General features: G+C 39.9%; 1 protein-coding gene across 1 annotated transcript in view; it reads right to left on the bottom strand.

The window, feature by feature from the left end:
* Positions 1-16,765, bottom strand: part of ppp1r9a (protein phosphatase 1, regulatory subunit 9A) — a 51,101-nt gene that overhangs the window by 23,108 nt on the left and 11,228 nt on the right. The window contains 3 exon segments of the mRNA XM_058377749.1: positions 1,652-1,756; positions 4,132-4,252; positions 6,143-6,275. Coding sequence (XP_058233732.1) covers positions 1,652-1,756; positions 4,132-4,252; positions 6,143-6,275 — 359 coding nt within the window.

The following is a 16,765-nucleotide window of genomic DNA, read 5'->3' as shown; positions in this document are numbered from 1 at the left end:
ATTTTTTTTAACATTCATGGACATTAACATAACATGATATAACATCAAAATCAGTGTTTTTCCACCAAATGACAGTCTTTAGGGCAAAGTGTTTTGCGGTTTATCAGATTATCAGGGGCAGCCGTGGCTCAAGTGGTTAAGGCTCTGGTGTGTTGATTAGAAGCTCATGGTTTAAAAGCCCCAGCATTGCCAAGATGCTGCTGCTGCTGGGCCCCTGAGCAAGGCTTCTAACCCTCCCTGCTCCAGGGGTGATACATCAGCATCCTAGCTGCCCCTGGACCCTGACCCCAACCTCTAAATCTGGGATATGTAAAGAAAAGAATTCCACTGTGCTGGAATATCCTTAACAAAGAAGTACAATACAAAACTCTGAAACTGAGAGTAAAACTACATAGACTTAATTTTGTATTTGTTATTTACAGCACATGCTCGACACATTTTTTAGCAGCTGTATTAAGTGTTTGTGGATTTTGCCCAACCTATTCGGATTGAACATACTTGAACATATTCCTAATGATTCCTGACTTTCCTGCCGTCCATTATTTTCCTCCAACAGCCGATACCGAAACGTCTTCATTAAACAATTCTAGAATAATAGTGACGACACTATGAAATAACATACATAGACTTAGGAAGTGTTAAAGAAATCAACTCTATTTTACATTTTAAATTCCTAACAGTATTTCTGAGCTTCCTTTCATGTATCCTGGGCATTAACTTCACAATTCAGAATTCACTATACGTCTAAGAAACACATTCCTTTCATTAACTATAACGCTTTATCGTTCAATATTCAATCTAGTTTGTCCAAACATGTATAACTTTAAATTAAGTATAACTTTAAGTATATACTGTATAATACTGATATAATATGCTATAAACACTACTGCATTAACAAACCTGAACAATTCATACTGCATAATAAACATGGATTAGCAATAAAAATGTACAGCATATGTAATAATAACACTGTCCTTTTTGTCCTTCATAGAAAGTATGACCAGTGATTTCCTTATACAACTGTCAATATGTGCTGAGCAAACAGCTTAGAATAGAGAAATAGAGAAAATGCAGAAATATGCAGGATTACTAGTCAGTGATGAATTTCAGCAAGTATGTATGTCTTAACTGCAACATCAATATTTATTGTACAGAATACACTCTGCTGTGGATCTTTTTGTCATATAAGTGATAATTGCAGAGGCTAAAGAAGAGAGGTGATTAAAGAGACAGCGGGGGGGGAGACATGGCACAGATGATTTCGGTGTAAAAATAAATCTCTGTCATGCTGTGCCGTCCTAGTGTTTATGAAGAGTGTGTTTTCTTTCAGCGAAATCTTGCTTCTCGAACACAAAGGGCCGCTCTGTTCTGCGTCTGAAGGCGTCTCAGTACACTAATGAGAACTGCGGCCTTTGTGTTTCTCACACGCAGGAGAAGCAGAAAATAGCAGCTGAAATTCTGCAGTAATGTTCGACATTAGCATAAAAGGACAAGCCACTAATAATAAGAAGGCATTCTTGACGTGTGTGAGGATATGCTATCTACCATATAAACTACCATTTATCCTAACATACACAGTACACAAATATTTTAAATGTGTATGATATAAATAATCCCCAAAATTCCTTTTTAAGGGGATTGGGAGTCTTACCTGACCACACCTTGGGTGTTTCTTAACACAGAGGCAGCGAAGCTCTGTGTCACACCCACCAGGCTGGTGCCATCAACCTCCACAATCTGATCGTTCACCTTAATCCTGGAGAAAAGGAAAGCAGGAAAGGAGGTTAAAAATGTTTATATACTTGGCCAAACTATTCAAGTCAGTATCCATATTGATTCTCATCTTATTTGGGGAAAGTTTTATCATCGCAGGTTGCAGACCGATCGTACAATTTTATACGTCGCTTCTGCTGTAGCCATATGGAAGCAATAAAGAGACAATTCAATTCATTCAATTTTAAATGAAAAACCATGACTCAAAATACAACTGTTTAAATATTTGAAAACTAAATTATTAAATATAAATGTGATGTGCAGTTATTCTAACGAATAGTGAGAGGCAAAACCATATATATACGTATATATATATATATATATATATATATATATATATATATATATATATATATATATATATATATATATATCCAAGTACAAGAATATACAGAAGCTAAATAGAAAACAAGGGTTCAATTAATGAAAAAAATAAGATCAGGCATAACATTATGAGCACTGATGAGCAGGTGAAGTGAATAACACTGATGATCTCCTCATCATGGCACCGGTTAGTGGGTGGGATATATTAGGCAGCAAGTCAACATTTTGTCTTCAAAGTTGATGTGTTAGAAGCAGGAAAAATGGGCAAGTGTAAGGATTTGAGGGCCAAATTGTGATGGCTAGACCACTGGACCAGAGCATCTCCAAAACTGCAGCTCTTGTGGGGTGTTCCCGGTCTGCAGTGGTCAGTATCTATCAAAAGTGGCCCAAAGAAGGAACAGTGGTGAACCGGCAACAGGGTCATGGGCGGCCAAGGCTGATTTATGCATGTGAGGAGCGAAGGCTGGCCCGTGTGATCCGATCCAACAGACGAGCTACTGTTGCTCAAACTGCTGAAGAAGTTAATGCTGGTTCTGACAGAAAGGTGTCAGAATACACAGTGCAGGACGGGTCAGGAAGGAGGACCAACACAATATTAGGCAGGCGGTCATAATGTTATGCATTAAACTTGATTCCCAGGACAACATACAAATCAGAAAAAAAGCTTTCCAATAAATGAAAATTGTAGTGGATTCTCCCAGATATTCTGTAAGACTTACCAACTAATTTCCATAAAACTGCACAAATTGTACCTGATTCTACTCATCTATTTTTTAACCAAATGGTTGTCACACCAAATACAAACTTCATTTAATTTATTACCACTCTTTACAATATTTTTTATGTAGAAATGTTTTTCATAACTTTTTAACGTATCTGTATTTTACAACATATCTTTACATGTGCCTAAAACTTTCACACAGTTCTTTATCTGTCAGAGACATAACCACAGAGGAGGACTCAAAAGCAGAGTTTAAATAGTACAGTAGTACGTGACTTTACTAGAATTATAATTAAAGCGTGGGAGTGTAAGGACAGGATGACATTCTCAATGCATTTTGTTAAATAGCAGGAAATGGATGTGTGTTAAGCCTCGCCACTGCCACCAATATTTTACATAAACGCTCAACTACTGTATTTGTCCTCCGGCTGCTTTCTGTGTAACTGCAGGGTTTTGTTCTTCTTTGCTGTTTGATAAACTAGTATCTCGATCCACTGGCCCCTTTTGAATACAAAGCTGCTGGCAAATCCACTCTGTTATATAGACGGGCAGGAGGCAGAGTGCTTGCAAGACAGAATCTTAATGTGTTCCTTGAGAGTATGGCATAAACACAGCTCGACCTTCAGCCTTACCTTAATGCCACACCAGTAATCATTAGCTCTATGAGAAAGAGTGGGAATTATAGATAAATCAGAAAAGACCTCAGTGGATCTTACCAAAAGTTGTGGTATTAAACCAGCACAGTGGCAAACAGAGACTAAATAAAGGGTGAAGGAAATTACATTCAGCCCTCCTACAATCATATACCTTAGGGCAATCTTTCCAGTCGTGCACTAATCTCCACCAGGAAGCATCTTCACTCATATTTCAGCAAGCTACTATAAGCAACATGAGACAGAAAGGTGTTTTTTCTCCCTCTGGAATAAACTCCCACAGTGATCTCTCCCATGTCCCTTCAACACTAATACCATGCACATGTTCTCATGTGGTTGGACTTTATCCCAATACCATTTATAATCTCATGTAGCAAGCTTCTTAGCGCTACTTTAATCCTGTTCGTGGCAGTTAAAGTTACCCAGGCTAAGCAGGTAACCTGCTACAAGATGGCTTCCCCTCCCTTCCTCTCTACATGCTCTGCAGCATAAAGCCTTTCTTCAGATTTCAGGTCCTGAGCTAATCTCAGCAAGCTAAGAAAAAGGTCCAGGAAAGGTTGAAGTGGTACAGATCAGAGGTTAGAAAGCCGTACTTATCCCCCAGCTCTCCCTCTGCTCTTTTTACCCTCCATCTTATCTTGGTCTCTCTGAAGTCCATACCTTCCATCTCTCTCTGCTGCTCCACCTTCAATAACAGTCTTGACAAATATGCCCAACTTCTCCAAGCCTGCATCTGCACCGACTCCCATGCCAATAATGCTGATCCCCAAACCATCATCATCTGAAAGAAAGAAAGAAAGAAAGAAAGAAAGAAAGAAAGAAAGAAAGAAAGAAAACACCCACAATGAGCATGCATAGACATTCTTTTGTAGCAGTGGTGGCTGGTTATGATATTCAGTGAGATGCAAAAAATTATAAATCAATCAATAGAGCAATGCATTATATCAGGAGGTTGCATCGATGGCGTAATAAAAATGATGTGGGGCAAATATTAAACACTCACACACACACACATAGGAAGCAAGGAAGGAAAAAATAGAGGGCAAATAAATCATTAATTAAATAATAAATCATTTATTATTAATTTTTTTTACAGATATTATACACTATATTGCCAAAAGTATTTGCTCACCTGCCTTGACTCGCATATGAACTTAAGTGACATCCCATTCCTAATCCATAGGGTTCAATATGACGTCGGTCCACCCTTTGCAGCTATAACAGCTTCAACTCTTCTGGGAAGGCTGTCCACAAGGTTTAGGAGTGTGTTTATGGGAATTTTTGACCATTCTTCCAGAAGTGCATTTGTGAGGTCACACACTGATGTTGGATGAGAAGGCCTGGCACTCAGTCTCCGCTCTAATTCATCCCAAAGGTGTTCTATCGGGTTGAGGTCAGGACTCTGTGCAGGCCAGTCAAGTTCATCCACACCAGACTCTGTCATCCATGTCTTTATGGACCTTGCTTTGTGCACTGGTGTCCACAGTCAAGGGGCCAGCTCCAAACTGTTCCCACAAAGTTGGGAGCATGGAATTGTCCAAAATGTCTTGGTATGCTGAAGCATTCAGAGTTCCTTTCACTGGAACTAAGGGGCCAAGCCCAGCTCCTGAAAAACAACCCCACACCATAATCCTCCCTCCACCAAACTTTACACTTGGCACAATGCAGTCAGACAAGTACCGTTCTCCTGGCAACTGCCAAACCCAGACTCGTCCATCAGATTGCCAGATGGAGAAGCGCGATTCGTCACTCCAGAGAACGCGTCTCCACTGCTCTAGAGTCCAGTGGCGGCGTGCTTTACACCACTGCATCCGATGCTTTGCATTGCACTTGGTGATGTATGGCTTGGATGCAGCTGCTCGGCCATGGAAACCCATTCCATGAAGCTCTCTGCACACTGTTCTTGAGCTAATCTGAAGGCCACATGAAGTTTGGAGGTCTGTAGCGATTGACTCTGCAGAAAGTTGGCGACCTCTTCGCACTATGCGCCTCAGCATCCGCTGACCCCGCTCCATCAGTTTACGTGGCCTACCACTTCGTGGCTGAGTTGCTGTCGTTCCCAAACACTTCCACGTTCTTATAATACAGCTGACAGTTGACTGTGGAATATTTAGGAGCGAGGAAATTTCACGACTGGATTTGTTGCACAGGTGGCATCCTATCACAGTTCCATGCTGGAATTCACTGAGCTCCTGAGAGCGACCCATTCTTTCACAAATGTTTGTAAAAACAGTCTGCATGCCTAGGTGCTTGATTTTATACACCTGTGGCCATGGAAGTGATTGGAACACCTGATTCTGATTATTTGGATGGGTGAGCGAATACTTTTGGCAATATAGTGTATATCTGAAAATCATTATTACTGCATTTTGTAGAAAATTTTAAATAAATAAATAAACAAAATATGAAAGATGTTCAAATGCAACATGTGCATAAATCCTGTAAATAGTTCATTTGAGATTTCTAGGACAAAAAGTAAGTCCAACACCAACAGTGACCTTTCCAGAACAATTGAGTAATTACGTCCTTTATTTACATTTAACCCAGTAACATTTTCTAGCATTTAATTCACTTATAAATATTTTAGCATGTATAAATTAAACATAGCCCTACACATACCAATTTGATTACTGAATTATTGTAATCTGTATGATTTTTTTTTTTAAATCACCTTTTTCCAGCTCCACTGGGAAAAGTTCCAGTTTTTCCACTCTCTTTTCCAGTTCATACTCTGCAGAGGATGCCACTGGATCCACCTCCTCGTTCCTGCGATCGTAATCCTCATTTGAGTAGGTATTAAAGACCTGGACAGAAAAAAACAAGCAAACATTATCTCACCACTGAGGTCAGTAAAAAGCACAGCCATGACTCTCTTTAATCCAGCCTCCAAAATTCTGGCATGTGTGGTGCAGTAAATCACTGAGGAATTGCAGGTACTGCTGTTTTAAGATCTAAAGAGTAGCTCATAAAACAATCATAGTGTGTCTTCAATTCTAGTGAGCAATGGTCTACTTCGACACTAAAAATGATTGGTGTTACAAAGGAATTATGAGCACTGGACTGATTTGATGGAAATGTTGTCACTGTTGATTTGTTCACTGAATTGGCCCCATAACAAAAACCAGCATCTGAAACACAAGCAGTCACGTCCCATCCTGTCAGGGTAAAGTGATGGTGCTGAGCAGTGGAGTGTGAAGGACCTGACATGCAGAGAAGCCTCACACACACATGGCATCTCACACTGACCTCACCCTCATGCCACCATTTTCTTGCTCACCTGCAACCAGCTGCACCAACTGATCTTAATTCAAGGTCTAAAATGGGATCCTAAAACGGGACCCTAAACCACATATTAAGCTCCATCATAACTAGTAGTGTATAAAGTGACTGCAGGTCACAACTTTGTTGCCTAGAGTGATTTTCAGCATCACCCGACAATCAGAAACATGGTTTGACATAAACAGGAAACACAATTTCCATGCTCATCATGCAAGGAAGTGGTTAACACTTATCTTTCTGCATAGTGTTCCTTCCAGCAAGGTCAGTTACTGTATTGTCATGTTTTTCTTTTAACCATAGAAAAATGGCTGGGATTTAAATGATCCATCTCTTGTTTTTGATCACTGGCTTGTTCTGATGTTTGGGTTCTCATGAAACAAATTAAACAAACCATAGCCATGAAAAAAATAACTACGGATAAAAAGCACCACAATTTTATTAGGCTGATCATTCTAACAAATTTAACGTTACGTTAATAATAAAGTTTTCAATTTAGGACCTTGATAATAATCTGAATTTGATCTAGGACATTTTGTACAAGCTGAGAAAAGAGTTGACATAAAAATAGCCTATTGGTATTTCATCCTAGGATCCCTGCTGTTTATGTATATTGCAGTAAAGAGGTCATCCAATTATATATAAAGGAAAAGATTTATGACTTACGGTAACCTACTGAAAGTTGCTGCAACGGTTGCTAAAGTTTTAACTGTGGCTACTGGCTATTAATGAACTCATCCTAATTAGAAATAAAACTGTACTTGGTGTTTTTATTGTAACATTAATTAAACTAAATCTGCAGTTGGACATTGCTCTAGTCTTACGCTTGACACCCTGTTTGCACTTTCCTTAGTCCTGTGAATAAATTTGTGTTTTGTACGGTTCACCATGGGTCAGGAGACACTCTTTTATCCCGTTGTATACACGCATGTGAAACGTTTCTGAAGCAGAGATTTATTCGAACCATCCATTCTCTACACCACTTATTCTACTGGGGCGCAGGGAACCTGGAGTCTATCCCAGAAGACTTGGGGCACATTCAGGGTACACCCTGGACAGTCTATCACAGGGCACAATCACACACACACACCCATTCACACTCTATGGACAATTTAGAGAACATGCAAACTCCACATGACGGAGGCAGGAATCCAATCCCCAACCATGGAGGTGTGAGGCAAAAAGCCATCAAAGATCAATGAAGTGCACCGTTGAGCGGTTTTTGTAAGGAATCTACCATTTTAGAGAATCTGGAACATTTTTTACTGCTCTCACTTGTTTCGCTCCTAGACAGACACAATCATGCTCAGATCAGTGCTCAGTGATGTGTTACAGAACTCCTTGTTCTTTTCACTGAAGGTAGTTTTTATAGTTGACACATTAATATTTGGACATACACCAGAAAAGAATAAAAAAACCCACAAAAAAAACTAAATTTATGTGGGGACAAAAAGTTACTTAAGCCTTTTACCAAGTACTGTATGTGTGAATGGATTGGAAAAAATGCATGACATAAATGCATAAGGCAGAGACGGGGAAAATAAATTCTGCATCAGTGTCATAAACTGATTTTTTGACATAAACTTGTATTGAAAAATGACAACAGTATCAAATATATAGGATTAAAATAAATAAATAAATTAAAATTTGATAATCTTAGGATCAAACACTAAAGCCTAGGGTTGAGAATATGGTCACAATACTGAATATCCTGATACTTAACATCATTCAAGACTGACACAGAATGGCTGCTAAAAAAGGAAACTAAATATTTGTGGAGCTTAATAACTGCTCACTCTCAGATCCAAATGAGACTCTAAATGAGTGCTTTATTAATGACTCAGACAGAGCAAACACATACATATGTGATGAGCATAAAGTGTTTTATTAGTTTAATCTAAGAAGCTTGTTTCATTTTACATTCTACATTCAATAACTTGCGCCTGTTCCTTGCTTTCCTTGAGTTTTACACAGAATTATATATATATATATACACTATATTGCCAAAAGTATTCACTCACCCATCCAAATAATCAGAATCAGGTGTTCCAATTCACTTCCATGGCCACAGGTGTATAAAATCAAGCACCTAGGCATGCAGACTGTTTTTACAAACATTTGTGAAAGAATGGGTCGCTCTCAGGAGCTCAGTGAATTCCAGCGTGGAACTGTGATAGGATGCCACCTGTGCAACAAATCCAGTCGTGAAATTTCCTCGCTCCTAAATATTCCACAGTCAACTGTCAGCTGTATTATAAGAACGTGGAAGTGTTTGGGAACAACAGCAACTCAGCCACGAGGTGGTAGGTCACGTAAACTGACGGAGCGGGGTCAGCGGATGCTGAGGCGCATAGTGCGAAGAGGTCGCCAACTTTCTGCAGAGTCAATCGCTACAGACCTCCAAACTTCATGTGGCCTTCAGATTAGCTCAAGAACAGTGCGCAGAGAGCTTCATGGAATGGGTTTCCATGGCCGAGCAGCTGCATCCAAGCCATACATCACCAAGTGCAATGCAAAGCGTCGGATGCAGTGGTGTAAAGCACGCCGCCACTGGACTCTAGAGCAGTGGAGACGCGTTCTCTGGAGTGACGAATCACGCTTGTCCATCTGATGGATGAGTCTGGGTTTGGCGGTTGCCAGGAGAACGGTACTTGTCTGACTGCATTGTGCCAAGTGTAAAGTTTGGTGGAGGGGGGATTATGGTGTGGGGTTGTTTTTCAGGAGCTGGGCTTGGCCCCTTAGTTCCAGTGAAAGGAACTCTGAATGCTTCAGCATACCAAGACATTTTGGACAATTCCATGCTCCCAACTTTGTGGGAACAGTTTGGAGCTGGCCCCTTCCTCTTCCAACATGACTGTGCACCAGTGCACAAAGCAAGGTCCATAAAGACATGGATGACAGAGTCTGGTGTGGAGGAACTTGACTGGCCTGCACAGAGTCCTGACCTCAACCCGATAGAACACCTTTGGGATGAATTAGAGCGGAGACTGAGAGCCAGGCCTTCTCGTCCAACATCAGTGTGTGACCTCACAAATGCGCTTCTGGAAGAATGGTCAAAAATTCCCATAAACACACTCCTAAACCTTGTGGACAGCCTTCCCAGAAGAGTTGAAGCTGTTATAGCTGCAAAGGGTGGACCGACGTCATATTGAACTCTATGGATTAGGAATGGGATGTCACTTAAGTTCATATGCGAGTCAAGGCAGGTGAGCGAATACTTTTGGCAATATAGTGTATATATATACACACTACCAGTCAAAAGTTTGGACACACCTTCTAATTCAATGTTTTTTGTTTAGTGACTTATTTTCTACATTCTAGAACAATACTGGAGATTTCAAAACTATGAAATAACACATATGGACTTAAGTAATCCATATGTAGCGACAACAAAAAACAACAGTCAGGTGTTATTTTAACAACCAATCACCAATTAACAGCACCTCAGATTAGAGCCGTTATGAAGGCTTTACAGAGCATCAGTAGCAGACATATCTCAGCATCAACTGTTCAAAGGACATTATTGTGCATTTCGGCCGCCTTCAGCATTGTTTTACAATGTAGAAAGAAATAAACATCAGGAAAGACCATGGAATTAGAAGGTGTGTCCAAACTTTTGACTGGTAGCTTATAAAATAAAGAGCTAATGAGAAATAGTGAGAAAACTATTGATATGTATATTAAGTTCCCATGGCAACAGTGCTTAAGTATTCGTGTATGTTTTGGCCCTGCCTGCTTCTGCTTGTCCTGTCATATAAATACAACTTCCTTGAATACGATCACATGTTCTCTATTAGCTTATTCATTAGTTTGCCCTTTTATACCTTGGTGTTTCATTGTCCTTTGACCTTGTGCCTTGTTTCCTGATTTTGATTCCCACATTTTCCTCTGATATAGATCATGGATAATTCTATTTTTTACTGCTAGGTTTACACATGTAGCAATTCAGTGACAAAGCGACCATAAATCATTCATTTTCACTGGTGACTTCCGGGTACCATGAGGGCCAGCGCCTGTTGGTGAGTAGATGTGGGCGATGTGTCAGTTGAGAAAAGTTTATATAAATATGGAGTGAGATGGTGCAGAGACTACCGATGAAGACACTAATGCTTCTTCTCCTTCATCTCAGATGATATGATGCATATATACACTGGTGAATGTATATACAAATGCTCTTCTTCAAAATATTTTATAATAATATATAAATATATATATATATATATTATATAATAATTTTAGAGGTAGGAAAATTGCTAGTTGCATCACCCACTGATAAAAATTATTACCATGGCAACCAGTAGTTGGAAATGCCTACTGGTGGCTTCATAGTAAAGCAACTGGCAACTTGATGCAATGAAATCGTTGTATATGCATGGACTATGCTTCTTGTTCAACCTCAACTAAAACACAACCCAAGGACCTGCACCTACACTTGCACACAATAATACCATGATTAAGCCACCTAATCAGTAAGAACTATATTATATTTCAATGTACATAATGGTCACATTAGAACAATATATAAATGAAGAAATCAAAATATAAGATCAAGATGCATAACAAATCAATTTCTGATTGCGCCGTGAAGTCCCTAGGTTGTCAGCCCTAACACGCAGTGACACATTACACAACACCTGCTGATGGTGGGTGCGCTCTCGGTTATCATCTATCAGCACATTAGCACTGCACATTCACTTCAAGGCAACTGGCAACCATGTCAAGCTGTCACTATCACCACAATCACCAGCTTCATTTAAACTCCGACCTATCACGATCGTGTCCCCGCTACCTCGTCCATGAAGAACACAAATTAGCCTGGGAGATGTGAGGTATGTTCCTTAGAGAAGTAAATCATCCTATGCGGGACGTGTTCTAAAAATAGCTGATGTGAAAGCACTCAAAAATGGAAGAAATTGGAGCAAGGTTTGAAGGAGCGGCTTTGCAAATGGGTGATATGAGAAGAGGCGTCGTCACTGTGAACTTCCCATCATCAATAATGCAGCCTGATCAAGCAGCATGCATTATTGAGCAGCCACATTGCAGAACAATAGATGAGCCGTTACAGCGTGTATAAGCCTGTTCACTTGCTTCAGTCTCCCACCAAGTTAGGAAGAAGCTAAGACAGGCTGTAGCCATATTTGTTGAAGGTGAACAGCTATAAATGTGTCTAACCTTAGCAAAAAAACGTTTCCTGTATATGATGATACAACTTTGGTTTCACCTTTGTGTCAAAAAAAAATGTTTTCAAAATCATGACAGATGGAGGATGATGCAGGGTTCACATGTCCTATAGCATGCCAAGGAGCTTTTACATACAGTCTGAGTGTGAAAAAGAGGGAAGGCACAAGTGTGAAAAAGAACAAGACAGACAGAGTGAGAAAGAGCATGTGTGTAGGTGTGTGAGTTACAGAGATGAAGAATCATGAAGCAGTGCTCCCAAGAGGAAACGCTCCTCCAATGATGTGGTCAAATACGATTCTTGCATCTGCTGAGTAGACAGGCTCTCCTGTCAGTGGAGAAGTACCAGAACATTCCACACGCTATTAAGTAAATTTCCCTGTTCGCTGCTGGGCCTGGCTACACCCACAATGCCCACGTCCAACTAAAAATGGCATTCTGCCTCATTGTCCGTTGTCTGGCTGCCAGACGTAGCATCTGTAAAAAGGCTCACCAGTCTGCCAGAGACATAATGGGCAGCGATATGAGGTGTGAGCATCGCTGTGGGATGCCTGAATGTTCCATGACCATTATGGACCTAGTTCTATGGATCGATTTCAGATTGGCAAAGATGCACATTTGTGTGTTTCAAGTTTCTATTTAGCAAAATCGGGCTGGAGCGCAATTTCACCCTCTGTATCTGCAAGAATTTAACAACTAGCCTATAACAACTACTAGCTTAATTTAAACCATCATGACTCTGTACAGGCAGTTACTAAGGATAAAGGAAGGATTGATTTGCATGGATCAACACCAATTTCAGCAAACTGTGCACCTCCTATAAATAATCTATCCATATATTGCATCCCTATAGCACACTAAAGATTCTTTAATTATTCTGAGTGACTTCTTAAAAGTTTTAGGAGGTAGATCATGGCTCTACAAAAAACATTAAAGACTACCATATTCTTTCTTACACCTTTAAGGCTATGTATATTTCTGAAAATGCTGTGGATTCCAGGAAGAATCATTAATGCCCACAATCAATCACTGATGCAAACAATTAACAACATTTTGCAGTTTTTCTTGATATTTCAGAAGCACAACTGACTTAACTTTGCTGTAGCTGGAATATTTCACCCTGAACCTGATGTCTTGGGCTGTAAATGTGCTATAAAATACTGAATGCAATTCAAGGGCATTATTAAATATGTAAATATGACACTATCAATTAATTAATCTTATTCTTCCTGTAGAGGTCACAAAGAGCTTGAAGGAGATGGCATGGTTAATTGGAAACATTGCTAATTTCTATGTCCGCATTTTAAATGGGTTCAATTAAAGTGATCTGAATATATTTAAAATATATTAAACTCCTGTTATATGTTATTAATGTGTGCTCTATGAGATGTTCTTGATGTTTGCCTTCTTCTCATTTGTATATTTCTCTATCATATTGCAATTAACAACTAAGAAAAAAAAATCTAAGCACTTTTTTGGGCTTAAAGTGATCTCTATGCTGTTGTAAATCCTCTACTCAAGAAAAATCTGGCAACCTTTGAGGCATAAACTGTACACAAGTAACTGTTTAACTATCTTGGGAGCAAAACCATTTCTTTATGGGGAGATTTAAATTTGGTTTCTGAGGCGAAACAGTCTAAACCAGCTTCAGGTAAATTATATAATACTTCTAGGATAATTTTCCTCTTCTTTGTTATGAGCGTACGTCTTTCTGCTACTCGCTCTTCATTTCCTGTCATTTCCCATTGGCTTCTTTCTCATCAATAAGGCTGTAACTTGACACTTGACAAATGTGAATAAGAGAGCCAGCATTATTAATTCCGTCCTGCTCTGGAGGGTACAGCATGGCTGATTTGCATATTTGATTTTATGCTGTGTGAAAATGTTATGTGAGCTCCTCACATTGTCGGTTGCCTTTGGCCGTTCCTCCATCTCTTTGTCTATTCCAAGAAAGATCCTCCCTGAACCACATGGGCAAGTCATACAGTAACAGCACCACCATCCATCTCTTCACTCCCACTCTCTTCATTATGCCTCTCTCCTTTCACTCCTCCTCTCGCCTGTCCCAGCACTCAGCGCCGTTCTGCACTCCTCCATTAGTATTCATCTAATGCAGCGCTGAGCCAGAGCTCCTTTGACCACATTGCTGGGGCCCAGGCCAAAGATGAACTGGGAGGCGGGAGAGGGAAATGAGAGACAGCGAGGCAGGAATAATGGGAGAAGTACTGTAGAAGTGAGGAAGGAGCTGGGAGGGGCGGATGGCAGCAAGTGCATTTGTATTGATGCCCAACACTGAAGGACACCTCAGTTTGGCCAACCATCACTGATCACATTAAATCGGGCTCTTCAGTGTCGCCTCACTCTCATCCGAACTGCCATGGCGGACACCCAAGTTCCCTGCTTTAGCAAGACATTTGCATTGCATCTGCACAAACCATTGGACACATTAACATTCTTAAGCACTTCCTCATGGCTTTACAATGTTGACTCATGCCAGACGCATATGAAATCATCTTAAAAGGTCCACTGATCTTTATACAATTACAGCACTCACATGGGACACTGCCCAAAATAGTGTTTTTTTTCTTCTAAAGACCAGAAGTCACACACACAGACAAACCAAATGATGCTGTTGAAGACAATTAATGTTGATAATATTTTGCCACTACTATCTAAAATTATATTTGTTTCAATAATTCCATTTTAATTACTTGTCCTTTTTTGTCTTACAAATGTCATACCACTCAATGTTGTAGTGCTGGTTTTCAAGTTTGTATTAGCTTGTGAACTCTCTCTGGTTAAAACACACAAGCATGCAGATTGAAACCCACAAGCCAGTTACCTCATACTGGCTGTGGTGCTGATATACAAATTCCCCATTACCAGATTTAAAGCTACAATGCAAAATCATTATTGATTTAAGGGAGAAAACTAATACTACCGGTGTCCTGAGCTGCTCCGAGTCACCCTAATAACACTAAAATTCACAGTAATGAACAGTCCATAATCCTTTAATCATGCTCAAAATAAGTACGGACAAAGACCCACCCCCAAATTTCATAAAGCTGCAGACATGATAACCGAAAGAAGTCTTTTCCTTCCCTTCCCTGTATTCTGTGTTTGTAAACTGACCACAATTAGACAGCAGCTCTGACAATCAGGGCAGTGATTCACAAACAGATCACAATCAAACACAAACAGGCGATGGTAGCAAGCTAACCAGGCCATATTAGCAAATGGGCAAAAAGACAATCTCTTGTTAAAAGACAGAAGGGTTTGCTTAGTCACCCAGTACTTGATAACTGTAGCACATTGTTATGCACAATAAAGTTTTTTTTTATTATTATAACACTCCTGTAATACTGGAGAAATTATGAAAATGGTAGCAGATTATTACATCTTCCAATGCTTTGAGTGCATCCCAAACCATATATTATGCTGCATAGGCCTGCTATTTTATATAGGAAATGGTTTAGGTTGTGTCTTTTGTTCCTGACTCTCTCTTGGTTTGTTTTCTTAATGTGTGCACCTGTTCTATGTTGATCTTTTAAGTAGTTTGGCTGTTTTCTCCATTCCTTTATGCGAAGTCTTGCCAAATGTGTCATGCAGTTGGGGAGTTGCTTTTCAGTGTATTCTTTCCAGTTTTCCAATTCTCACTTGTATTATCAATTACACACTTGTGCGCTGCCTCTACAGACATGTTACAGTCAGATTAAGTGATGAAGCAATAGCATTTCCATTTCCATATCCAGCAGACAGAAATTTAGCTTTGATTGATTGCAAAGAAAACACACTCATTAAATCCCGAGTGGTGCAGGCCTTGAGCACCAATAAAGCTGTGACATTCTGGAAACCTTTTGCCAAAAAAAAAAAAAAAAGCATCTTCCCATAGCAGGCATAAATATTAATATATGAATACATTAATATCAGACAGACCCATATTCTGCATACAGACGCAGTCCTTCAGTTAAACGGGGGAACTCAAATTTATTTACCTTTATCCCTTGAAGCAAACTGACTGCAACTTATTTCCCCAGGAATACACTTTCTGCCACACTTTAATCTTAGGCTCGAGGCGGTACCATTGAGCGCCTTTCCATCCAACAAACAATACACTAACACAGTGAGAGAGACTCCCTGGGCGCAGGCTTAAACAAGAAACTCTGAATATGACAAACCACTGCTTCCTTCATGTCTCACTCCGAGGCATCTCGTATAGCAAACGAAAAAGTCTGCGGTCTCTAGATATACTTCGGGCCAGTATTATAAAGGTGGGATTTACCCTAACATAAGCACAAAGAAAGTAGATTAGATTTGCGTAAGTGCAATATAGAAAGTTCTATCTTCTATCAAGATGAACTGCCTCAAGACATGCTGCTTATGAAGCTATTTAAAACTGCCTCTCTATTTCTCTAAAGAATATGAAGCGCATGTTTGATTTAATTAGACAGAGGCAGAGGCAGTTCTGAATGCTGACTCTGAATTATTTTTGTGTCGCACTGTGTAAACTGCACTCAGTACAAGTGAGTGTACAGTCTGCTCATATGGCCATAGGGTCGAATAACAATGCAGGAAAAGTATCTCTGGGGGTTTTTTTTGTGTGTGTGTTTCTGTACTCACAGCAGAGTAAAAACAGAGCCTGTCTCACTGAAAAAGCCTGAACTCAAGGTAGAAGTGGGAGCACTCGCTCCTGACACAGCCAGCAAGGAAGTTTCCTTCCCACAATAGAAGTATTTTCTGTTTCACAAATTGGTAACAGTTCAACTCCGCATGAGGTCTGGTATAATGTATAGTAAGAAAGGCAAACACAGGATTACAATGCGGAGTTTAATGTAATGGG

The sequence above is a fragment of the Hemibagrus wyckioides genome, linkage group LG24 (genome assembly GCF_019097595.1).
Source record: "Hemibagrus wyckioides isolate EC202008001 linkage group LG24, SWU_Hwy_1.0, whole genome shotgun sequence".
Classification (NCBI taxonomy): Eukaryota; Metazoa; Chordata; class Actinopteri; order Siluriformes; family Bagridae; genus Hemibagrus; species Hemibagrus wyckioides.
Note: the sequence above shows the minus strand (reverse complement) of the source record. Positions and strands in the feature narration are given on the sequence as shown.